At 41.7% G+C, this 23179-nt stretch overlaps 3 protein-coding genes and 1 long non-coding RNA gene across 6 annotated transcripts in view; 1 reads left to right on the top strand and 3 right to left on the bottom strand.

Annotated features, from left to right (window-relative positions):
* Positions 1-2637: 2637 nt before the first annotated feature.
* On the bottom strand, positions 2638-4555 carry LOC146509116 (uncharacterized). Its single transcript, XM_085177270.1, has 2 exons — positions 3848-4555; positions 2638-3768 (listed from the first exon to the last, which is right to left on the bottom strand). Exons 1-2 carry the CDS (start codon positions 4553-4555, stop codon positions 3697-3699), a joined length of 780 nt encoding a protein of 259 aa, XP_085033396.1. The 3' UTR covers positions 2638-3696.
* A 1190-nt stretch (positions 4556-5745) lies between these two features.
* LOC146509117 (uncharacterized) lies at positions 5746-7514 on the top strand. The gene is made up of 2 exons (XR_014876853.1): positions 5746-5861; positions 5918-7514. It is a non-coding gene; the product is annotated as an uncharacterized LOC146509117 (long non-coding RNA).
* A 52-nt stretch (positions 7515-7566) lies between these two features.
* rnf183 (ring finger protein 183) lies at positions 7567-9468 on the bottom strand. Of its 3 annotated transcripts, none has more exons than XM_085177266.1 (2): positions 9336-9468; positions 7567-8800 (listed from the first exon to the last, which is right to left on the bottom strand). In XM_085177266.1, exon 2 carries the CDS (start codon positions 8735-8737, stop codon positions 7769-7771), a length of 969 nt encoding a protein of 322 aa, XP_085033392.1. In that variant the 5' UTR covers positions 8738-8800; positions 9336-9468; the 3' UTR covers positions 7567-7768. The 3 variants fall into 3 exon arrangements, with proteins under 3 accessions (XP_085033392.1, XP_085033394.1, XP_085033393.1); XM_085177268.1 differs by having other exon boundaries at positions 7567-8797; positions 9336-9467; XM_085177267.1 differs by having other exon boundaries at positions 8879-9456.
* A 1167-nt stretch (positions 9469-10635) lies between these two features.
* dhx16 (DEAH (Asp-Glu-Ala-His) box polypeptide 16) overlaps positions 10636-23179 on the bottom strand; it is a 36125-nt gene continuing 23581 nt past the window's right edge. The window contains exons 20-21 of the mRNA XM_085177248.1: positions 13196-13369; positions 10636-11638 (exon numbers count right to left, since the gene is read on the bottom strand). Coding sequence (XP_085033374.1) covers positions 11510-11638; positions 13196-13369 — 303 coding nt within the window. The 3' untranslated portion in view covers positions 10636-11509. The remainder of the gene's footprint in view (positions 11639-13195; positions 13370-23179) is intronic.

Genomic DNA, 23179 nt, shown 5'->3' on the forward strand with positions numbered 1-23179 from the left:
CAGAACAGTGTCCAGTATGTTGGCTGTTATACTTTGTGTTTGAAAATAAAAGTTGGGCTGATTTTAACATCATTACAAAAAGCGTTGTTAATTATTTTTAATCATATTCAGGTTACCACAAATAGTTTTTTCATTTAGTTGAACTTGAAATGTTTGTCAGTAGGTAAACAATTAGTATTGTACAGTCAGAAATATCAAGTTATTCTTAATACTGCAGACTTGCAATGATGGCTGTTGTCCTAACAGTCACCTTAAGTAAGCTTTACTCAATTTTTTTGAGGCAACGAGTTTCCTTAATTTTTTTGAGTTCTGGGAACTAATTAGATTTTACAGTGTATGACAGCTGGGATAGGCTCCACCCAGGAGAATCCATAAAAGTCAACTGAAGACTGTACTTAACTTTTCCTCTCTTTGCTTTTCTCTCTGTGAAACCCTGAACTTAAAGGAATATCCTGCTGATCTCATGAAGAACTCTATCTCTATCAGCAGACTGAAAGATTTGCTAAGAGACTCACAGGCTTATAAATACTGACGTCTTTTCGTGTTTGGTGCTCATCGGTGCATGAAAGTGCTGTGGGGAGCGGAGAGGCAAATTAGCTTTAAGGTAACTCTGGTACAACGTATCAAATGACAATATTTATGTTAATATTGCGCAGGGTCCCTTTTCAAAAAATGTCAATAAAAAAATAAAAATGTATGGATCAGTAAAGTCCCTTCTGAAGCAAATGACCTTTGACAGAGTCTCTGGTCAGTTATTTTGAAGCAGTATCAAAATGTGCATGTCTAAGGCTACGTTCACACTGCAGGTCTTAATGCTCAATTCCGATTTTTTGATCAAATCCGATTTTTTTGTCTGCTCGTTCACACTACAAATAAAATGCGACAGCAAACGCGCTCTAGTGTGAACGCTCAAAGCGGCCCGCATGCGCAAAAGAAGACGTCACACACAACACGCTCTGTTTAGACCCAGAGCAAACAGTATTGTTTGACTGATGGCCGTTAATATAAAGACTTCGGACTTCACGTTTCCCAATTTTTGCTTTAAGTTATTTTGTTATTTACATAATAATGTAAATAACCTAATAATGATCCTTATTGCTGTTTTAGAGGAGCGCTGCTTCAAAGGATAGTTGCAGATTTCTGTCAGAATCTGCAGATTATACAGAACAAATAAAATGTTCACGTTTCTCCAACGTTGTCTTCTCAACAGTTTCACCGGATGGCCAGGAAGCGTTCACGAAGTCTTCTCCGGCGCTGATAATTGGCGTCTGTCTTGTGTCAGTGACGTAAAAGACGGATTTAATGCGACTTGACCATCAAACAGCAGCTTTCTAAAACATCGGATATGTATCGGATTCAGGACCACATACGAAAGTGACCCAGATCGGATTTGAAAATATCGGATTTGTGCCGTTCACACTGTCACAGCATGATCGGATATGGGTCGCATAGGGTCAAAAAAATCGGATTTGATGCGCTTTCGCCTGCAGTGTGAACGTAGCCTAACATGTGGCTACTAAATGGTGCACAGTAGCCTGGTAGAGGTTTAAAAAAGTCAAACATATACACTACCAGTAAGAAGTTTGGACACACCCTCTCATTTAATGGTTTTCTTTCTTTTTCTTACTTTCTATATTGTAGATACTGAAAACATCAAATACATGGAATTTTGTAGCAAAGAAAAATTGATGAATAATTCTAAATATGTTTTATATGTTAGATTCCTGAAAGTAGCCGCCCTTTCCTTTGTTGACAGCGCTGCAAACTCTTGGCCTTTTCTCTGTGAGCTTCACGATGTAGTCACCTTAAATGGTTTTCACTCACAGGTGTACGTTTGCCAGAGTTCAAACGTTACGTTGAAACTGGTTCACATGAGCACCGCCCCAAGACCAAGAATCACCTCTGCCGCTAAGGATAAAGTCATCTGCCTCAGAAATCAAGCTAACAGCACCTCAGATTAGAGCCCAGATAAATGCCACAGAGTTCCAGTAGACGCATCTCTACATCAACTGTTAAGAGGAGACTGTGTGAATCAGGCCTTTATGGTCAAATAGCTGCTAAGAAACTACTACTGAGGAAAAACAACAAGTAGAAGAGATTTGTTTGGGCCAAGAAACACAAGGAGTGGACATTAGACCAGTGGGAACATGTGCCTTGGTCTGTTGACTCTAAATGTAAGATCTTTGGTTTCACTCGCCGTGTCTTTGTGTGACGCAGAAAAAGTGAACGGTCTCTACATGCATGGTTCCCACCGAGAAGCATGGAGGAGGTGTGATGGTGTGGGGGTGCTTTGCTGGTGACACTGTTGGAGATTTATTCAAACACCTCCAGGCTGTGTGAGGGCTGTTTGACGAAGAAGGAGGGTGATGGAGTGCCAGATGGTCTGGCCTCCACAAACCTGAACCCAGTGGAGATGGTTGGGATGAGACTGACTGCAGAGTGAATGCAAAAGAACCAACAAGTGCTCCGCATCTCTGGGATCTCCTTCAGGACTGTTGGAGAACCATTTCAGGTGAACTGGCATTCAGCTCAACGAGAAAATCCCAAGTTTGTGCAAAGCAGTAATGTGCTGTCATAGTTTTGATGCCTACAATTTAAATACTCGTGAAAATAAAGAAAAAAAACATTAAACGAGAAGGTGTTTTCAAACTTTAGACTGGTAGGGTGTGTTGGTATATGTTCCGCTGGCACAGTGCAGTGTATAAACACAGTGGACGTCGTTTAATTATTTCCACACATTTATATCGTTTTTACTCAGTGTGCATTGTTGTGTTTCTTGAGGCTTTATTTTCACTCCAATTTAAAGAGGAAGTTTGTGTCACGGTCTCTGTAAAATGAGCTTTTGTGCAAATTATGCAGGGGCAGAGTTTTAATGCAGACACTTGATTCTGCTCGTCTGAGCGCAGCATTTTCAGTTGGCTGGAGAAACCTGCAGACGGACGACTTCTTCTGTCTGCGGGGACTGAAGAGGTACCTGGACGAGCGACAACACGTTTCTCCCACTGGAAACACTGAGCCCTGACAAACAGAGTCGAGTATCTGCAGCACGCAAAGTGAGCATATCTATTCAGAAGACTTGGAATACATGCTTGTTTCCTGTTGCTCTTACAGACAAGTGGCAAATTAAAGGGAAAAAACTGAACCCTACAGAGAGGGAACTCGCTGCAGGCCCCTCAGTGGTGATCCACTTCAAATCAATACAAAGTTATGCAGAAACATCAGCTTAATGATTAAATATTTTTGTCCTGATGGGAGTGGGCTCTTCCATGATGACATATCCCCAACCACTGAAAGGTCTTAAGAGGGTGAAAATGATGCAAATCACACGCTGTAGCCTTTGCCACAGTATGCGACTCAATCGAATTGATCACTAATCCATGTGGGACTTTGCCCTCGACCACTATCATCAACAAAACAGATAAGGGAAATATTTTTGTTACAGTAAATATGGTCTTGCCCAAATCAGAGATTTAGAGAGTTGCTGCCAAACAGCACTGATGGTGTTTGTGGAGGCCCAACGCTTCACTTCAAACACTTCATTCTGGTTCTTCCATTCATTTGTCACTAGTTAGTGTGCCATGAAAAACAGCTGGTTGGTTTCTATCAGCAGGTTGAAGTCCAGATGTGGTGTGTGTCCTGAAAAGTTAATAAATGATGTTGATCGCAAAGCTTCTTTCTGGCGCTGAGGCCTTGGACTCAGTCAGGTCCTTCCTGTGTGATCTTTTGTGCTGAGCTGGAGTTGTTCTTGTAAGAGGTCTGTTTGTTTGCCTATAAGACAAAGCGTGATGGATTTTCATACAGTAACATTTACATGAATGATCTAATCTCGGTGAAACAGGACTCTCACCTGGAGGCTCCGGCTGCTGGAGTTTTCCTCATCCCGCTGGCACAGCAGATGTCCTGGTGTGTCATCGGGGCTGCTGCCTGAGCTACGCACATCTCCCAAATTCAAAAACAGAATTTTGGACACCAGACAAGTCACAGACAAGCACGTGCTCCTCAGTACAGACCAGCCGTTTAACACGAAGGACGGGATTTGTCCCATTAAACACGGAGGGGACGTCACGGACAGCTTCAGGACGCTCGCAGAGATTTCACCTTTAACCAAAGCGCTTTTGCGGATGTGTGCAGGATATTTTTCGGATTTAATCTGAATTATTTTAGAGCATTTATTCTTTCCAGACAGTCCGCTCGCTAGTACGCGCACCAGCGCAGGCGCAGCTGAGTGCGCGTGCCCTGGAGATTGCGAAAGTTTTGGGTAAGGTAATCCACTCACTGCCCTGGAAACTTTACCCCCCACTCTGTCCGACCTGTACGAAACAATCAGCCTTCTTCCCACCAGGACCACCACACACTCTCCGTGTGGAGAAGCCTCCGCCGCTGACGCCTGGTGTGAGCCGCTGCGCTCGCCCGGAGAGTCGCGCAGCGCCCCGCCGGCCAGTCCGAGGCCGTACGCCGAGCTGGCAGGCCGCTTGGCCGGCGGATTCCTCGTCCAGATATTCCCCCGGCACCGGAGAACAGCGGACAGGGCAGAGGCCGAGGGGGTGGAAGCCATGGTGATCGGTAGCGTCCACGTCTCTCCTCCTTAACGCCAGCCTCAGTCTAAACACTCAGATAACCTTTAGAGGTTTATTTGCGTAAGGAGCGGGTCAGAGGAGGGTGGGGGGTTTCTTCTAGTCTGGTCCACGCGACTATATTTGCCTCGACTGTGACAGTGGGGGGTTTGTGTGGGTGTGTCTTTAGGCCAGAGCAGAACAAGCAGCTACTTTACACCCCGGAGTGGAAACACTGGATGAAAACGAGACAGATTTAGCAGGTGGACGCAGAGGGACTGGGAGACAAATGCAGTTTAGGTTTTGAAGTAAATCAAAATGGGCACAGTTGCCCCGAGTGATCGATTTCTACGATCTATTTCTTCTCCTAAAAATAAAAAAGTAGTAGTGTGACACTTGAAGGTCTGAGACGCGGTCACGGGGGGCGCGTCACACAATTCTATATGAATAAAAACTTGTGTTAATAAATAAAAAGTGACTCTGAAGAAACGCACAAAACAGCAATAACCAAGTTTCACCTACTGAATATTCTTTTTTCTCTTTTCGTTTATCATTTCTATTTAATCTGGAAATAGTAAAGTTTGCACTTCAATTTCATTTCAGTTCGTTTCCAAAATGAATTCGATTCTTTTAATGTTTTTAAACTGATGTAAAGTTTTTCCAGACTAACCTTTGGTCGTTACGTTCGTTATAGTGACCTTGGTCAGGACAATTACATAATAGTTGGACAATGAATGCAAACATAAACGCAAACATTTATTGAGCACTTCCTGAAGGGGGCGCTACAGGTTAAGCTAGAATGCCCTGAAAAAAGACTTTATAAAGATTTCTGTACTGTGTAAACTTTGTCCTGCTTTTTTAAAAAGCAATTCATACCGTTTCTGTAGTATTGTTGTATAATGTTACACAGTTTGGAGTAAGCAGAGCCCACACAGTCCTTGCTGTAAGCTTTTCAGTAACATTTAAATGATTAAAAATGTTACGGATTTAGGCTGGAGTGACATTTCTATTAGACTCAGCATATGTTGTGTTTTTCCCTTTGTTTATCAGATTTAATACAGTTTATTTCTGATGAAGTGATGATTTTAAATATTTGTTAAATACAGACAGTTTAAAGTGGTCTTTGCCATCGGAAATAGCTGGATACTGTTAAGACATGGTTTCCAGGCAAGACAGGGTACGGGTTTTTAAGCATGTGTCAGATGTTATGACCCAGACACTATTACTATTTTAACTACACCCCTCTGGGACGTTGCCCAGTGTCCCCCAGGAGGAGCTCTGGGTGAGTGGACGCTCAGTGGGTTAAAGGTCAACACTGATCCTCAGTGGGTTAAAGGTCAACACTGATCCTCAGTGGGTTAAAGGTCAACACTGATCCTCCGGGTCAGTTATGCGTCTCCCCTAGAAACCCCTGACTGAGACGATAGTTTACAGCTTATCGCCGGGGTGGTACCCTCTAAAGTGTGACTGTTTCTGGTATATCAGTAAGGAAGCTGACTAAATATTAACTGATAATTTATGGCAAAGGGGTGGGATTAAATAAGTGTTTACTTCTTCCCTTTCAACATGTAAGTTAATAATTTTTTTGTATGTAATTTGTACAGTATTTTTTTTTCTTATTTTCTTTTCTAAATGTACTTGTATATTGTTCACATGTTGAAATAAATTACCAATCAATCAATTTGTACTTTACAGAAAGAAGTTTTGAACTTTTACTTTTAAAATCATTCGTTGCAAATAAACATACGAGTCACAGAATGAAACCTGTCACACTGCACCGAATGCTTTTCCATCCAATGATCTGTTTTCATAACCAGCTTAGCTTGAATATACTTTGGAGTAAAAAGTATTTCTGTTTGAAATGCTGAGGAGTAGAAACACGCAGGTAACTGAAAGTAGAAATGTAGGACACCGAGGTGACGCCTTTGTTTTTAAATGATCCGTAGCGATAAGACGTTTTTTATTTGTAATGTCTTATCAGGTAGACGTGACCATCTCATCCCTTTACAGGTCAGACCACTCAGGGTGAAGGTTTCATGCATTTTGCTCCGATAGTTGTTTTATTTGTCCTTACCATACAGGAGAACCTGAACATTAACCCCAACGTTAAAAAAAGAAAAAGAGAAAAAGATTTCGTCCTGTGATAGAATTGCAACCTGGCCCAGGCCGTGCAGCAGGGATAGCTCAGGCTCTCTTGTGACCCTGAACTGAACCAATTTGACTCAAGAGAAATGTCTGTGGTTTTGTACAAAACACTCACCTGCAATTCTTAACACTGGAATTTTTAATTCCCTGCTGCCCTGTACAAACACTTCCCATCTGACATCACTCACTTCTTACTGCTGAAGTTAAAAAGCCTGATCCCGAAACAGGCCATCAAAATAAAGTTTTCCATGTGCTGATTTTAATTTTTTTACTCATTGCTTGTTGCATACATCAAAGTGATGGACGACACGCTGCAACTGATCCTCCCCAATCAGCCAGAAAAATGCCACAAAGGGCGTGACGCCCGTGTTTGTCAAACAGGCTTGTCATCCTAAAAATCCCGATATGCACAGCTGAGAGGAAGTTGCTCAATCCGCCCTGTTAGCAGGTGTGTTTACACGGTTAAAGGGGATCGGGTGTCTAAATGAAGCATGAGGGCTTCTGAAAAGAAATAAGCAGCAGGTGTGTATCAGTAGAGGACAATCTCAAATATGCCTTTATTTGATGGATATGTTGAGAAATACTTGCAAATATATAAATCATCTGTGGCGTCTGTATGTACAATGGGTTTGGACTAGAAACAAAATTAGTTAAGAACTATAAACTCTGGTTTGCGAGATCAGCGTTCAATCCAGAGATCTCCCCAACCTTTCATCACAGTGTCGTGCATTTCAACATTTACAGCTTACTTGATCTGTGCACAAGGTTCCTTGATTGTGTTCAGCCGCTCTCACGGTGAACGCAAACACCTTCAGACGCATCAGTCCCTTTTCCTTCATGTGCACCTGACAGTTCTTTTGTTTTTAAAAAAATGTTGCTCTCCTGGTTTTCCTTCATTTCTCCACGTGACAAAGCTTGAAGGAGCTCAGTTTGTACTTCATTATAAACACAAGATGTGCAAAGAGGAACAAGGGTCACTGGAAGTTTTGTGTGATTCTCTCTCCTTGTCCACTTCATCTCCCCACCCACACCCTTCACTGTCCTGTCCTTGACATGGACGCATCTCTACTTCATGGTTTGTTTTGTGAAGTGTTGTTTGATTGAGGTGGACGTGGGGTGGGAATGTTGTTGCTCAACGACACAGTGGGTATGATCACAAAAGCCAGAATTCCCAGCAGCATGAGCGCCACAGTGATGGCGATGATGGTCGCGACCACTGCGTAGTAGCACTGATCTGAACGGAACATCCTGCGCAGGCGACCTCTCATCCTGTTCGGAGGTCTGCCTACATCCACCACAGTGGTCGGGGTGATCCCCTGCTCCATTGCACTTAGCTGGAGGTTCCTGCTTGGTGCCGCCTGAGCGTCTTGACTCTTGGTGGGCAGGCTGACGACATTAGGCCTGCTCGGGCTGTTGGGAGGAGGGTTCTTCAGCATCAGCTTACCCTGGCTGCGCTTAAAGCGGATGGACAGCGCCCGCTGCATGTCTGAAGGGAGTTTGCTGATGATGTCCCGATTGTTTCCCAGACGGGGCAGGTCCCGGCCGCGAGGGAGCTCGGTCACCTCTCGGCACACGGGGCAGGACAGGGTCTTGAGCTCAGTTGAGGTGACGTTGATGCGAGCCAGGCACTCCAGACAGAAGGTGTGGCCGCACGCCAGCAGCTTTGGGGTCTTGAAGACATTATCGTAAGTGCAGAAGCACACAGCGCACTCTGTGTCCTCCACGTCATTTTCAGGGGGTTTCATCCTTCTCCGATCGCTCTCTCCGTCTCTCCGGCGCCGCCCGCGGCCCTCCTCGCTCCTTCCACGATGCCGCCTTCCTCCATGGTTCCTGTCTGACTCTCTTCTCCTCCCTCTTCCCGTCCTCTCAGAGTCAGAACTCCTCGATCTCCTCACTCTTGATGGCTTCTCTTTTTTCCGGTGCTCCTCCTTGCTGTTCCTGTCATTCTGTCCGAGTTTGGGTTTGACGTTAGGGGCCTGGGGCTGCCTGGCTCCACGGCTCTCTTCGGCCCTGCCGTTTCCCTCCCCACCATCACTCATACTGGAGCGATGTCAGGGGTAAAGTCGTCTGGAATTCGACTCCTACCAGTTTCCCAACAGCTGCTGTGGAAAATTAAACCTCAGATGAGTTTATTGGCTCCCAAAAACAAGCAGAGTAGGAAGTGAGCCACAGGGATTTACCTGCAGTCACCACTGCTGCTTCACGGTGATGAAGCAAGAACGCCTAATCGCTGGCCGACATCTCGATTGTATTGAAATGCTGTTGTTATTCAACATGTGCTGCTTTAGTCTTGACAATTAATAAGTTGCTATATTTGTTTAGTAGGTTTTCCTGCACAGAAATTGTGAGGAAACATGAGCCGGGAGTGCGTCAAGTGGAGGCTGGAATTCCGAGAAGCAAAACTGGGATTTCTTTGTAACACTGTAGCAAATTTTCCATTGTACTGAGTGAATTTACATTTTTGTTTTAAGTTTTAACACCAACAAGAGGCTCAGAATTCACATTGTTCACATTTGTTAAAAAAAAAGCAGCGCAGACACGTTGGCAAAGTTGCAAGAATTCCCACTTCAGACTTTTTATGATTTCATGACTTTTAAACGGAAGCTGGTAAGTAAAAAAGAATTGGTGCACACTGACCTGTGAGGTAGATGACTGCCGGATCAGTTCGTCAGAGTTGATCTGACATGTCGTGTCAGTGCAGTCAACACTGCTCATGACTAAACGTCAGAACTAAAAACAGTGACTGTTTCGATCTTCCTGCTTCCTTCTATTCTTATCTTTTTTTTTATCAATTGAGGACTCAGCATTGTCTCCTCCTCCTCTGAACCCTCCCCCTTTGCCACACTGCCTCCCGCCCTCCTCTTTCTCGTCAGACCAGTTCAACCAGCTGCAGAGACCCAGTGCTGCTGCTATTGTTTTCATTAGTTTCTCTCTGTGTGGACTTTATAGATACTTTAGTCATTTACTTAAATGATCCCCACGTGGCCACTCACGCTGAAAGAAGATGCATGAAAGTGACATTGCTCCCCAGAGAATCAAACTAATGTCTCCCTCGAGTGCAGACTAGTGTCACATATCAGATCAGGTACCTGTAGCATCACATGATAGAAGCACGTCTTGTCTCGCCGTTTCTGATTCTTAGTGTGATACAAGTCATGAAAGACAACAATCACCGTCAGGAAAATTCCACTCTGGCTCCATAAAGAGGATGACAATGCATCTTTGTGAACATACAGCATATCATATTTGTCATTCCTCTGCCGCAGTCTTGTCACTTCATGGTTTTACAACTCAAACAAGATCAGCTACATAGCTTTTCCTCGCTCCACAGGCCTGCAGGGGCTCACTGTGCCTGAGCGCCGCACAGCTCGAGACAATAACTACACCAGATTCAAGTCTTTGACATTAAATGCTCAGGATTTTCTGAGTTTGTTGTGGCGAGTGCGATCCTCTACGCCGTTGCATGCTGGGGGAGTAGATTGAGGGTTGCTGATGCTAACAGACTCAAACTGATCCGCAAGGCCAGTAATGTTGTGGGGATGGAGCTGGACTCTCTTAAGGTGGTCTCGGAGAGGCGAATGTTGTCCAAGATAAAGACAATGTTGGATAACTCCTCCCACCCACTCCGTGACGTGCTGGTCAGTCACAGGAGCTCGTTCAGTGAGACTGAGATGACCGAAAAGCACCACTGACCGACACAGGAAGTCATTCCTGCCTGTGGCTTCCTGTACAACTCATCTACTTAACACACTGTTTACTGCAATAGTTTCACCCTTTTGCACATCATGCTTTTCTTTCTTATTCAGCTATTTATCAATAAGTGACTTATATGTATATATTGTGCCATTTCTTACTTTGTGTACTGTCTGTCTTTGTTACTGTTTGTACTGGAGCACTGTAACCAAAATATTTTCCCTTATGGATCAATAAACTACTCCGAGTCTGAAGAGTAACAGTGCAGCACGACTGCACATCGTAGAGTTGTGTTTGTCAAACAGCTCAACAATCTTCTGAAAATACGCTTTATATAATAAAAACATGAGCATCCCTGAACGCACATAAAAGTCAGCGTAATATGCCTTGTTTTGGCTTAAACAATCAAATAAAATGCGCCTCTTACAAACCAGAGGCGTGGGCGTGACGGAGACCTTTCTGACATTAAAACTTCTTCTTCCGATTGTGAATTTCCTGAAAATAAAACCAGACGAGCAAACAAGTTGAAAAGGCTGCAAATACTACTGCGATGAGTAATTATTGAGCTGTTTGTAAAACTTTATTGCCATAGAAAAATAGAACAAAAAAAGAAAAGGAAAGGAGCCTGACACGTGAGCGTGCTTTAATCGGGTGCCAGCTGTTTGACACAGAGCGAATAAGCGAGCGGTCAGAAGCACGCGCTCAAAGCACAACAGTCTCGTGCCGCTTCACAAACCAGCTGCTGAGTCCGCGCTGCTGCCATCAGAGCGGGAAACGCAGATCCAAGCGTGTTCGTTTTTCCTGTTTGGAGACGCAGCTCTGCCGGCTGGTTGATGATTAAACCAGAGTGGGTGCGTGGCCCACTTCTCACTCGACCTTTCTCTCTTTCCGTTTTGAAAATAGAAACTTGTTTGAAAATACTGGTGTGATTTGAATAATGCCGCTTCAAATTTGCAACTGACAGTCGATCGCTGTCAAAAAACAAGTTACAGTTTACAAATATGGTGTGTTTTCCATTTTCACTCGGACTCGTGCGCCTCGTCCCGTCACGCAGTCCTGAGTGAGAAGCACTTTTTTTTTTTTCATAGTATGTGCCGTGGACGGCCTCGCCCTTCACTTCAGCCCAGCTCCTCTTTTGTTTTGCCCTGCTTACGGGGCATCTTCTTGCTGCTGCTGTCCTCCAGCTCTTTGCTCTTGTAGTAGTGAGGGGCCACTTCAAGCAGCCAGCCGCTCTCTATCTCGATCACCTGAGTGCAACAGAGGACAGAAGGCGAGTGGAGGTTAATCAGTGGACTGATACGCAGCCATGCCTGAAGTTAAATATTGTTCTGAAACACTGACACATCCTCATTAACCACTCGTACTAAACTCAAAGAAGGGTGCAGCCGGCTTCTTTAGATCTGAAACAAGATAAAGGCTCATGCTGTGACAAACAACAGAAAGCGCTGCAAACATTTGAGTTAGACGCCTGTTGGGAATAAAACCGCCACGGAAAAGACGACGACATGCTCGTTCTGAGATTTTGTGTATAGTCATCTGGCTCTTAGCAAGTTCTAAAATTATTTAAAAACAGCCTGAAATGGACAACAGCATAGCACATTACACTGTGTTACTATTCATTTGACAAAACTAAGCATTTAAAATGCATTAGCAACAGAGATGGGCATACCTGTAATCCGATTACTTTTTTCAAGTAACGAGTAAAGTAAGGGATTACTATTGCAAAAACGGTAATTAGATTACCGTTACTTTCCCGTAGGAACGCTGCGTTACTGCGTTACTAAAACCGTGATTTTTTTGCGAGAATGTCTCATGACAGTGACGTAAGCGAGTGCGACGTTCGTGACAACAGCTGTGTGCAGATCAACAATGGATCATATATCGAGTGCAGAGAGAGTATGAGCGTGCAGCGTTTAAAGCGTGGAAGTACTGACCTTACTTTGAGTTTGATTCCATAAAAAGTGACAAAAACATTAGTGTCCGTTGTGCGTGGGAAGAAAACTTCTTTTTACAGCGAAAAAAACCTAAACTTCCAAACAAGCACCGAGTAGCTACGACGTAATGGGAAACTCACAGAGAAACTCGCGGATTCTTCCACTGACCGCTGCACACCTGCACCAGGGTAAACCTCCGCCTACCCCACTCCTGCTTTACAGGTGAAAATAGAGCAACAGGACCGCTAGTCTTTGACTTTATTTATTTTCTGCTGTGTTTTACTTGCATCTATTTGAAAGACTGAGTGTAAACACACAAAAATATTTTATTTTATGTGCTGGAATGTGCAGAAAATAGGTTTAAATAATAAACTAATTTCTTCAAGTCAGAGAATGTTGCAGATAATTAAATGTTTTCTTGATGCATAAAGTTAAAAGATTCAAACTAATAAAACCAGTTTTAAAAAGAGACTTTTCCATTTGATTACATTTTGTATGATGATTATGTAGAAAAAGTAGAATTGGGCTGAAACATCTATCACTTTATCACCTATTCAGGTTGTAAATCGTGTTTTTAAAAAGTAACTAAGTAATTAATTACTTTTGAAAATAAGTAATCAGTAAAGTAACTGGATTACTTTTTTGGGGAAGTAATCAGTAATTAGTTACTGATTACTTTTTTCAAGTAACTTGACCAACACTGATTAGCAGTGTGAAAAAGAACAACCCTGCTGCAGCCAGGAGCCACTAATCAAATACACTTGATTAACCGATCATTATTTACCTCATGGGGGACCAGCTGAGAGTCGCAGATATGTAAAAGCTTATAAGTGAAAGAGTAAAACTGCATCACATGGCGAGCAAGCCAACCTGTCTCATGAACTCCTTGGTGGTGAAGACCAGCTCATGGTAGATGAGCCAGCGGGGCTGCTCCTCAAACAGAGAGCTGTTGGGGTGCACGTAAACAGTCTGCTGGTGCTTCACAGTCTTGTAGCCTCCTTTGCTCAGTCTGGCCGTGTGATAGAAATATCCTGCAGTCACCGCCTGCAGAAAGGGAGGATAAGAGGCAGAGAAGGGCAGATGGGTTAATAAAGCAGGGATTCCTGGCTCTGCAGGGACGAACAACAAGAAAAATACACAAGTGCTGGGCACAAAAAAGAACGGCGTTAGAATATAACGCAACAAACAAAGTGTGATTAGAATAAAACATTTACTCGTTTTTAGAAGATTGCTAATTGCTTATTAGAAGAACTCGTGTCTGAAAGGAGATACTGAGGAGCTGCAGCCTAAAACAAACTTCCCATAACTGTGACACAAACAGCAGATAACGTACGTGGAGGGAAGAGAAGAGTCTTCACAAATTTCCGTGTTTGCTACCTCCACATTAAGAAGTTACTAACCACACACAACAACCAACCATAAAGACAAGAATGTCTTACTTTGCTGGTTTGATGAACAATAATGAGCCTCGTGGTTAACACCATTATCAGACTCATTAATCCTGCTATGTCTGCTTTTCCTCCTGCATCTTCCAATGACTGTGGAAAAAATTCAAATTCAAGTGTGGATCCTTTCAACCTGCCCAAGTGTCTCATCCAGTTATGTTATTTGAGTTTAATCCGATTTCCCCAACAGATCTCGTTGATATCGTTTGTCATATGTGCCCATCTTTCTGCAAACTCGATATTATCCTAAACAGATTCTACCCGTCATCTTCCAATAGCGTCATCTGCTTAGGCTGCTGCCCCCGCGACCCGGCCTCGGATAAAGCGGATGAAGATGGATGGATGGATCTTCCAATAGCTTCTCACAGTTATCAAACAATCACAGCCAACATCTTACGTGTGCTTAAAAAAACCCTCCCAAGTTGCCGGGTTTCAGATAACCACAGGTCCATTCACTTCCAAAATTCTCCAGGAAGCAGCTGCTCATCAGCTCCTTCAGCTCGTTGAGGAAAACAAATAATAAATTCCAATCCGATTACCAAAGAAACACAGCAGTGAAACAGCATTACTGAAAATTACCAGTGACAACAGTGAATTTTAGTCCTACTAGACGCTAACCCCACCTTTGAGACCACTGATGATGCAGATTACAGAGCTGAGCCGGCGTCACTGGCTCTCTTAATGGTTTTCACACTTATTTGAATTCACATGAACAACTGTATGTTTTCATTTACATCCCATGTATCTGGAGTCCCCCACAGCTCAACCCTTGGACCAGTTCTGTTTTTTTAATACATGTCACCTACTTGTGAGCTTCAAAAGTATTTCTTAGCTTTGCTGTGCTGATGACACTCAGACCTATTTTCTGTATTTAACCTCCTCTCTTACCTCTGAGGAAAACCTGAGGATCTAATGTTCTTTACCAAGTCACTACATCAGCACGCTCACCGCCAATATCAAATCTTCTGCTAAGAGCTTGGTATTACTTTTGATCAACATTCGAAACGCTGATTTCTCAGAGCTACTGAGACCTGTCCCACACACTTGATTCAGCCCATCCGCCCGGCTGAATCTGTGGTTGGTTTTAAACGGCTACCTCCTCATCCTTTCTCCCTGTCTTTAGCCACAGTTCATAGTTCCACACTTCCATACAAGCGTTACACATGACGTACTGTGTAACAGTGTTAAATAAGAGTATTAATGATAATAAAGACTTTAATAATAACACCAACCACAACAATGATAATGCAGAAGACGTGAGAAGTGGCAGCTGCCACAGCACTGTGGCTGACTCAGCACATTGACGACTGGTTCCTCCAGTCTGTTGATCAGTACAGTACAAATAACGCACTCCATTTACCTTTGGGCACGAGGCCGAAGAAGGTTAAACTAGGTTATTTTATGAGATACTCTTAAAACCAAGTTTTACAATCTTATAGTCTTTCAAACTTGAACACATAAACTTAAATTACCTTTAAAAAAAAAATAAAGCAGTGTTTTATGATCTGAATAGTTCAGGGGTTAGCCGCCCCATTTAACCTGAACTTTAAGTTTTCTTTTATGTCACTTTTTAATTTATTAAGATCTCTGTTGTGTAATTTATCAACCTTTATATGTCTATCTGCTTATTCAAGCTCTTCTGCTATAGGCTGTTTAATGTTTTGGCTGCTCTAGTGCAAGAATTTCCCTACTTTAAGGATAAACAAAGTACACCTTATCTCATCTCAAATAGTTCAGTGTGACCATAATTAGTCTAGTGCGGGTAGCACGAGGCACAGCGAATGAAATAGAAAAAAAGAGTGAAAGAGCTCCAGGACTACAACATCAGCCATCCTGCCTGAAGGGAAGATTTTAGATGGGTTTAAAATAAGAGCGAGGGGACTGTCTACTACTAACTCTAGTCTAAACCTTCTAACTTTCGCCGCTGTTATTTATAATACACTAGTGACCATGATTTAGAGCAGGGGTGTCAAACAAAAGGCCTGGGGGCCTGACTCGGTCTGGTAAAGACTCCAACCCAATGGATGGCTTTGAAAAATATGAACTGTTTTGTTGTACAGCTTTTCCTACTGATAAAGACCTCCCCCATGGCCATTCACAATACACCAAAATAAGGAAGTGATGGATTTCTGTATTTTACACACTTACTTCTTACAGCTGAAGGCCAAAGAGTTGTGCTGACTGATATCTTTATCATGTAAAAAAACAAGACTGTTGAAATAGTACTTCTTTTAAGATATCTCTATATTATATATTTCTTATTCTTATTCTTATTATATTATAATTATAATGATAATTATTATAATAATAATTATTATTTATTTATAATTTATTATTATTATTTATTATTATTGTGTATTGTTATTATTTATTTATAATTTATTATTATTATTATTATTATTATTATTATTATTATTATTATTATTATTATCATCATCATCATCATCATCATCATCATCTTATTTCTTATTATATTCGATATTTCTTTTAAGATATCGTATTGATGTCTTTATGCATTCTCAATCATCCAGGAAAATAAATTGATGATTGGAGTTTCACTGGCCCGATCCACATAACATCAAAGCGGGCTGCATGTGGCTCATGTAAATGTTTTTGACTTCCTTGATTTAGAGGTTCTAGCACCTAAACTGCCTCATGCCGCTCAGGTCGGCTGACTCTGTGGTTTGTTTGTTTCTGCTGAGCAGAGGTCAGGGCAGATACTTATTTCAGACCATGCTCTTATCATTTCTTGGATTGAAGTATAATGAGTGTCCTTGTATATGTGAATAGAAAGTTGCTATATGAAGTCTTATGTGGATTTTTTATGTGATAAAAAACTTTTTTATGCAAGTTTATTGTTGTTCTTATATTGTTATTGTACAATTACAACTTTGTAGGCAGGTAGAGAAATCAGTTGTCGTTTAGCTGAGATGAAATCCTCTGATGTTACTGGATTGTGTGGAAAAACTCGACTGTTCTGCTTGAAACTAAAGGAAAAGAAGACAATCAGCACTGAGACTGAAACATCAGGGTCTGAGAAAGGATCCATGTGGGATTCACAAACAGAAACCATGGAGATCCTCTCCACAGTGAAACCTCCTTACAGATAGTTGCTGACACAGCAGACAGACAGCGGCTGTCACGTACAGGTCATGTAGCATGTAACCTAACTGTCTCTCACTTTAAAACGGAATAATCATCAGATGACTGACTCGGCTTTTTATGTGTTGTGTACAGGAGCTGAGAAGTTGATGCTTCCTGGATTTAAACGTTGGACACACACAATCCTCCTTATGCCAATTATTTAATATTATTAAGTAAGTCGTGCGTCGTCTTTTTTTCTATGTTTGACTTGAGTGAAGGCAGCGTGCAAAGGGAAGAGGTGTGACTCAGCTAAGAAAATAAACGCCCCCTCCTTATCGCAAATACTTCAGGTGTTCACCGCACACGCAGGTACGGGTATGTGAAGGAAACTCACACAGCTTCTGCCTGCTGATGATTTACCGGTTTCCTCTGACAGATCCTTGTACTCTTTTAGTTACAGAACCAGAATCCAGATTTCTTTAAAGCTTGTTATGTTGTTAATGTCTTGTCCTTGAGCAACATAGGAGCTGCTCTGAGCTGTCCTGGAACGTGAACTTTTACCTCCCACAAGGAAGTAAAATTACTGTTCACAGAAGAGGGAGACATTACAACAAAATCATCTTGTGTCAGAGAAAAATGAAACTATTTTTTGCCCACAGGCCTTCAGATTATTTTAAATTTCCACCCTCCTGTGCATCACATTTACTGCACTGCATCACTGATGTTTACCTGTGAACATTCAAAGCAGAAGCAAATATGAAATGGTGTTGATTACTCCTCAAACAGGTCACTACCTACACTACGTTTCTGACATTTACTCAGTTTTATTCATCTTTCCGGGGTTTTGTTACCCTGTTCTCTCCTCACTCTCTCATTATGTCGTGAACGTCATCTTTACCATCGACTCCCCTGGATTGTTTGTACCATTCATTTGTTTCATTTCATCTTATTCAGTTTAATATTAATAGTTCTGATGCACCAATAAAAAAGTAGAGCATAGTGTCTTTTAAAACTACAGCTGCAGAAACAACTCCATTTAATTCAATGTATTTACTCAGGATACTTTCTATTCTAAGGTAAAGACCTACAACAATACAGAGGAAATAAAGGACGAAAGACGATCTAGGTGAGGAGAACAATTTTAAATTTGATCTTGGATGTAACCGGGAACCAGTGAATAGAACCAATATGGGATAATATACTCTCTCTGTCTAGTTCCTGTTAGTAATCTTGCTTTTAGAACAACCGGACAATAATGAATAATAATAGTACAGTGCAGAAGTAATAAATGCATGGACTAGTTTTTCACTCTGAAACAGGAAGTTTCTGTTTTTAGATGTTGCACAAATGCAACAAAGCAGTCTTACATATTTGTTTAATATGTGCGTTGAAGGACATGTCCTGGTTAAAAATGACTCCAAGGTTCCTCACAGTGTTACTGGAGGCCAAGGTAATGCCATCCAGAGTAAGAATCTGCTTAGATATCATATTTCTAAGCTTTTCAGGGCCGAGTACAATAACCTCAGTTTGATCTGAATTAAGAAGCAGAAAGTTAGCGGCCATCCAGGTCTTTATGTCTTTAAGACATTCCTGCAGTTTAACTCATTGGTGTGTGTTATCTGGCTTCATGGACAGATAGAGCTGGGTGTCATCTGCATAGCAGTGAAAATGTATGCTATGTCTTCTAATGATGCTGCCTAGGGGAAGCATGTATAATGTAAACAGAATTGGTCCTAGCACTGAACCCTGTGGAACTCCATAATTAACCTCAGTGTGTGAAGAGGACTCTCCATTTACATGCACAAACTGGAGTCCTGAAAATACCTACAGTGTGTTCTAATCGCTCTAATAGGATATTATGGTTGACAGTATCGAACGCTGCACTGAGGTCTAGCAGGACAAGCACAGAGATGAGTCCACTGTCAGAGGCCATAAGAAGATCATTTGTAACCTTCACTAAAGCTGTTTCTGTGCTGTGATGAGCTCTGAAACCTGACTGAAACTCTTCAAATAAACCATTCCTCTGCAGATGATCTGCTAGCTGTTTGACAACTCTCAAGAACTTTTTAAATAAAAGGAATTTTGGAGATTGGTCTACAATTAGCCGAATAGTTGGGTTAAATGAGACCTTGTTATGTAACGGTTTAACTACTGCCACCTTAAAATGAACAGCCCATTAACAGAGACATGTTGATTATATTTAATTTAAGCATTAATTAATGGTACGACATTTTCGACAGTCTTGTCAGAGTCTAGACGTGCTGATGGTCCAGAGGAAGAGATTATTTAAGTTAACTCAGAAACATCAATTGGAGAAATCTGAATACAGACTTACAAAATTAAATTGTTCATAAGTCCATAAGTCCAAAGTTTTCGTAAGTCGAAGCACCCATCGCGCGTTTTGAGTGAGGCGATGCTGAACGATAGGCTACAGGCTAATTGCTAACTAGAACAACGTCGTTCAAGTGGAACAGCGAAGCACAAGTACGGAAGCCAAGGGGTTGTCACATGATTCGGAAGGCATTGTAGGCTCAGCCAATCAGAGCCAGTCGTTACTTGGGCATTTTGCTGCACAAATAATTAAAAATTATAATACAAATGAAGTTTTAGGAGATATAGTAAAATATTTCTATGCCATATGTCAGAACAAGTTCCAGAGGGTGATGAAAGCGGTGGCTGGGCTGATTTATATGCTTCTGCAAGGATGTTAAAAAACACAGAGCTCCGATATGCCCGATGAGGACAGAAAACCCTAAAAACAGCAACATTTGTTCACTAGGTAAATTATCTGAAATTATTTCAAGGCCCGTCTCCTATCACACGTGCACTACACAGTCTCTAAGTCACATGGCATGTCATTAGTTGTTTTGATTTTACTGACAAATTGGCAGATCAAAAATGGCAAATGTCACGCTAGTTCCCAGTTTTCAAGATTGTTGCCACTCCACTAGCAAATACTTTGCTTCCATTGAGTCATCAAACACTTCACAAAATCAGTCTTATTCCCTCTGGTTTAGATCCAACACTCTTTAGAAGTAAGCCAGTTTTCTCTTAGAGGGATGTTAGTTTTTACCCTCTGGCACAAGTGTTTTTTAGTCAGTTTTGAGAGTAAATGAGTACATACAAAAGTATCGACATGCAAAAATGACAGGTCATTTATATCTTCTTGTACAGCTGTATAGTGTACTAATAATGCACGACTGCCACAACCAGTTGGGAACCACTGATTTAAGGACAAAACTTTTTAGTGAATGTGCTTCCTGATGGCAAGACACTTGCAGCTGTGAAACGTGGTCTGTTCCAAGTCTCATTTAGAAAATGTTATCATTCTTAATTATATCCTGGTTGAAATATCTGACTGTTTAAAGGCCACGTGTGTTAAAAACAGTTAAACATTTCAGACTGTAAACAACATTAATAATCTTATCAGCACAGCAACTCGATGAGTCACAATGTGCCAGAGGAACCATCCCATCTCTTGAATAACCAGTTTCAACTTTTGCTTTCAGGATGTGTCAGGATGTAAGTGTGTAAAGAAAACACATCCACAAATAAAGACCAATTCTCTATCAAATGGTTGAGTCAGGGCATATCAAACCAGCCCTTGTAGTTTTTACTTTAGCATTGTTTTTATATGGACAACTCTCATTAATAACAATTAATAATTTAACTAACAATGTAACATTTATGTTTGTTGCTGCCGCTTTAAAGATGAATATAGTTACTTAGTTTTTACATGTTAGTGTTCTGAAACCGGAAGACGATAACTGGGTGAGAGGGTGGAGAGCTAAAAGCAACCTTACTTTGTAAGGAGAATCCATGATGAGCTTAAGTACACAGCACAGATGGCAGCTAATTAGTGCTTAATCTAATAAAATAGAGTGCTACATATTAAACAAATAGGCCAGACTGCTTTCTTCCATTTGTGCAACATCTCTGAAGTTAGAAATATCCTGTCTCAGAGTGACGCTGCAAAACTAGTTCATGCATTTATTACTTCCAGGCTGGACGACTGTAATTCATTATTATCAGGAAGTCCAAAAAAACTCCCTGAAAAGTCTTCAGTTAATCCAAAATGCTGCAGCAAGAGTCCTGACAGGGACTAGAAAGAGAGAGCAGATTTCTCCTGTTTTGGCTTCCCTTCATTGGCTCCCTGTTAAATACAAGGTCTTAAATAATCAGGCCCCATCTTATCTTAATGACCTTATAGTACTATCCTCAAAAGTTGATTCTGTTCATCTGGACGTAGCGTTGTAAGATTGTAAGATGCCGAAAGATGCACCCTCAGGCTCTAATCGAAGAGGGGGCCTGAGGATGCATCTGTCATCATCTTACAATCTTACAACGCTGTGATTGCAGCCATTCCTCAACTCTCTGTGAGTGGTATTCTTGGCCATTGATCAATGAACTTTGATCAGTGGTTGTTGATCAATGGTAATGAGAATTTGTATATTAATGATGAAGGAACTGACCTCCCAGCCCATTGTTCCTTCACTGGGCTGGTTTCAGTCATTATGCAAATGTACTGTTGATAAGATTGAAACCTGCAGTCAGCTGAGACTGAAGAAGTCACCTGGATGATGACGAAACGTTTCTCCCACAAAACGCTACGTCCAGATGAACAGAATCAACTTTTTGGGATTTACTTACTTGGATGGTTGAGCATGCATCAACACCTTGTAGTACCATATCACCCTATTAGAGCATTTTGCTCTCACACTGCAGGCTTACTTGTTGTTCCTAGAGTATGTAAAAGTAGAATGGGAGGCAGAGCCTTCAGTTTCTGTGGAACCAGCTTCCAGTTTGGATTCAGGAGGCTTCAAACTTTCCTTTTTGCTAAATAATAATAATAATAATAATAATACATTTTATTTGAGGGCGCCTTTCAGAAACCCAAGGTCACCTTACAAAAAAACAATTAATAAAAGGAACAATAGTCATAAAATACATAAAATAAGTTAAAATTACAAAACAGAGCGTGACAACAGATAAAAATCAGCATTAAAGCGAATAAGCCAGTTTAAACAGGTGTGTTTTGAGCCGTGTCTTAAATACGGAGAGGGAGTCAATATTTCTTAGTGCAGGAGGAAGAGAGTTCCAGAGCCGGGGAGCAGAGCGACTGAAAGCTCTGCTCCCCATAGTGATAAGGTGTGAGGACGGAACGGTAAGATGAGTAGCAGATGATGATCTGAGAGGGCGGGAAACAGTGGTGATATGGAGCAGGTCACACAGATATGAAGGAGCAGATTTATGGATACACTTGTATGTAAGAAGTAAGATTTTAAAGTTTATCCTGGCTTCTACGGGCAACCAGTGAAGCTGCTGGAGAACTGGGGTAATATGAGCACTTAACGGAGTACAGGTTATGATCCGAGCTGCAGAATTTTGAAGAAGTTGAAGTTTATGAAGGGACTTTTTAGGGAGACCAAATAGGAGGGAATTACAGTAATCAATACAGGATGTAATAAGACTATGGACAAGGATGGCAGCAGCATGGGAAGTAAGGAAGGGGCGTAGTCAGTTAATATTACGTAAGTGGAAGTAAGCAGACCGGGTTATGTAATTAATGTGAGACTGGAATGAGAGAGTATTATCAAGTATGACACCCAAACTCTTAACCTGAGGGGAGGGAAGGGTGGGAGAATTTTCAATGTTAATGGAAAAGCTGTGGGATTTGGTTAAGATAGATGGTGTGCCAACAAGTAAAACTTCAGTTTTATTACTGTTAAGTTTGAGGAAATTGGAGGAGAACCAGGATCTAATCTCAATAAGACAGTCTGAGAGGGAGGGAGGTGGGAGGGATGAATTGGGTTTAGAAGAAAGGTAGAGCTGGGTGTCATCGGCATAACAGTGAAAGTTTATATTATATTTTCGGAATATATAACCAAGAGGAAGCATATAAATAATGAATAAAAGAGGCCCCAATACTGAACCCTGGGGCACACCAGCAGAAACAGGATAGAGACTTGAAGAATGGGATTTAAGTTGGATAAACTGAGTGCGGTCTGAGAGATAGGAGGTAAACCAGGCAAGGGGGGGTGTGACTAATACCAATGGAAGCTAACCGGTTCAAGAGAATATTGTGAGAAATGGTATCAAACGCCGCACTAAGATCAAGAAGGATGAGGATGGATAGGAGACCAGAATCAGCTGCCATCAGAAGGTCATTGGTAATTCTTAGTAGAGCAGTTTCTGTGCTATGATTGGGGCGGAAACCAGATTGAAATTGTTCATAGAGATTATGGTCATTAAGATGTAAATGAAGCTGGGCGGCGACAACTTTTTCAAGAATCTTTGAAATAAAGGGGAGATTTGATATAGGGCG

This window comes from Neolamprologus multifasciatus, chromosome 11 (assembly GCF_963576455.1).
Source record: "Neolamprologus multifasciatus chromosome 11, fNeoMul1.2, whole genome shotgun sequence".
NCBI classification, from domain to species: Eukaryota; Metazoa; Chordata; class Actinopteri; order Cichliformes; family Cichlidae; genus Neolamprologus; species Neolamprologus multifasciatus.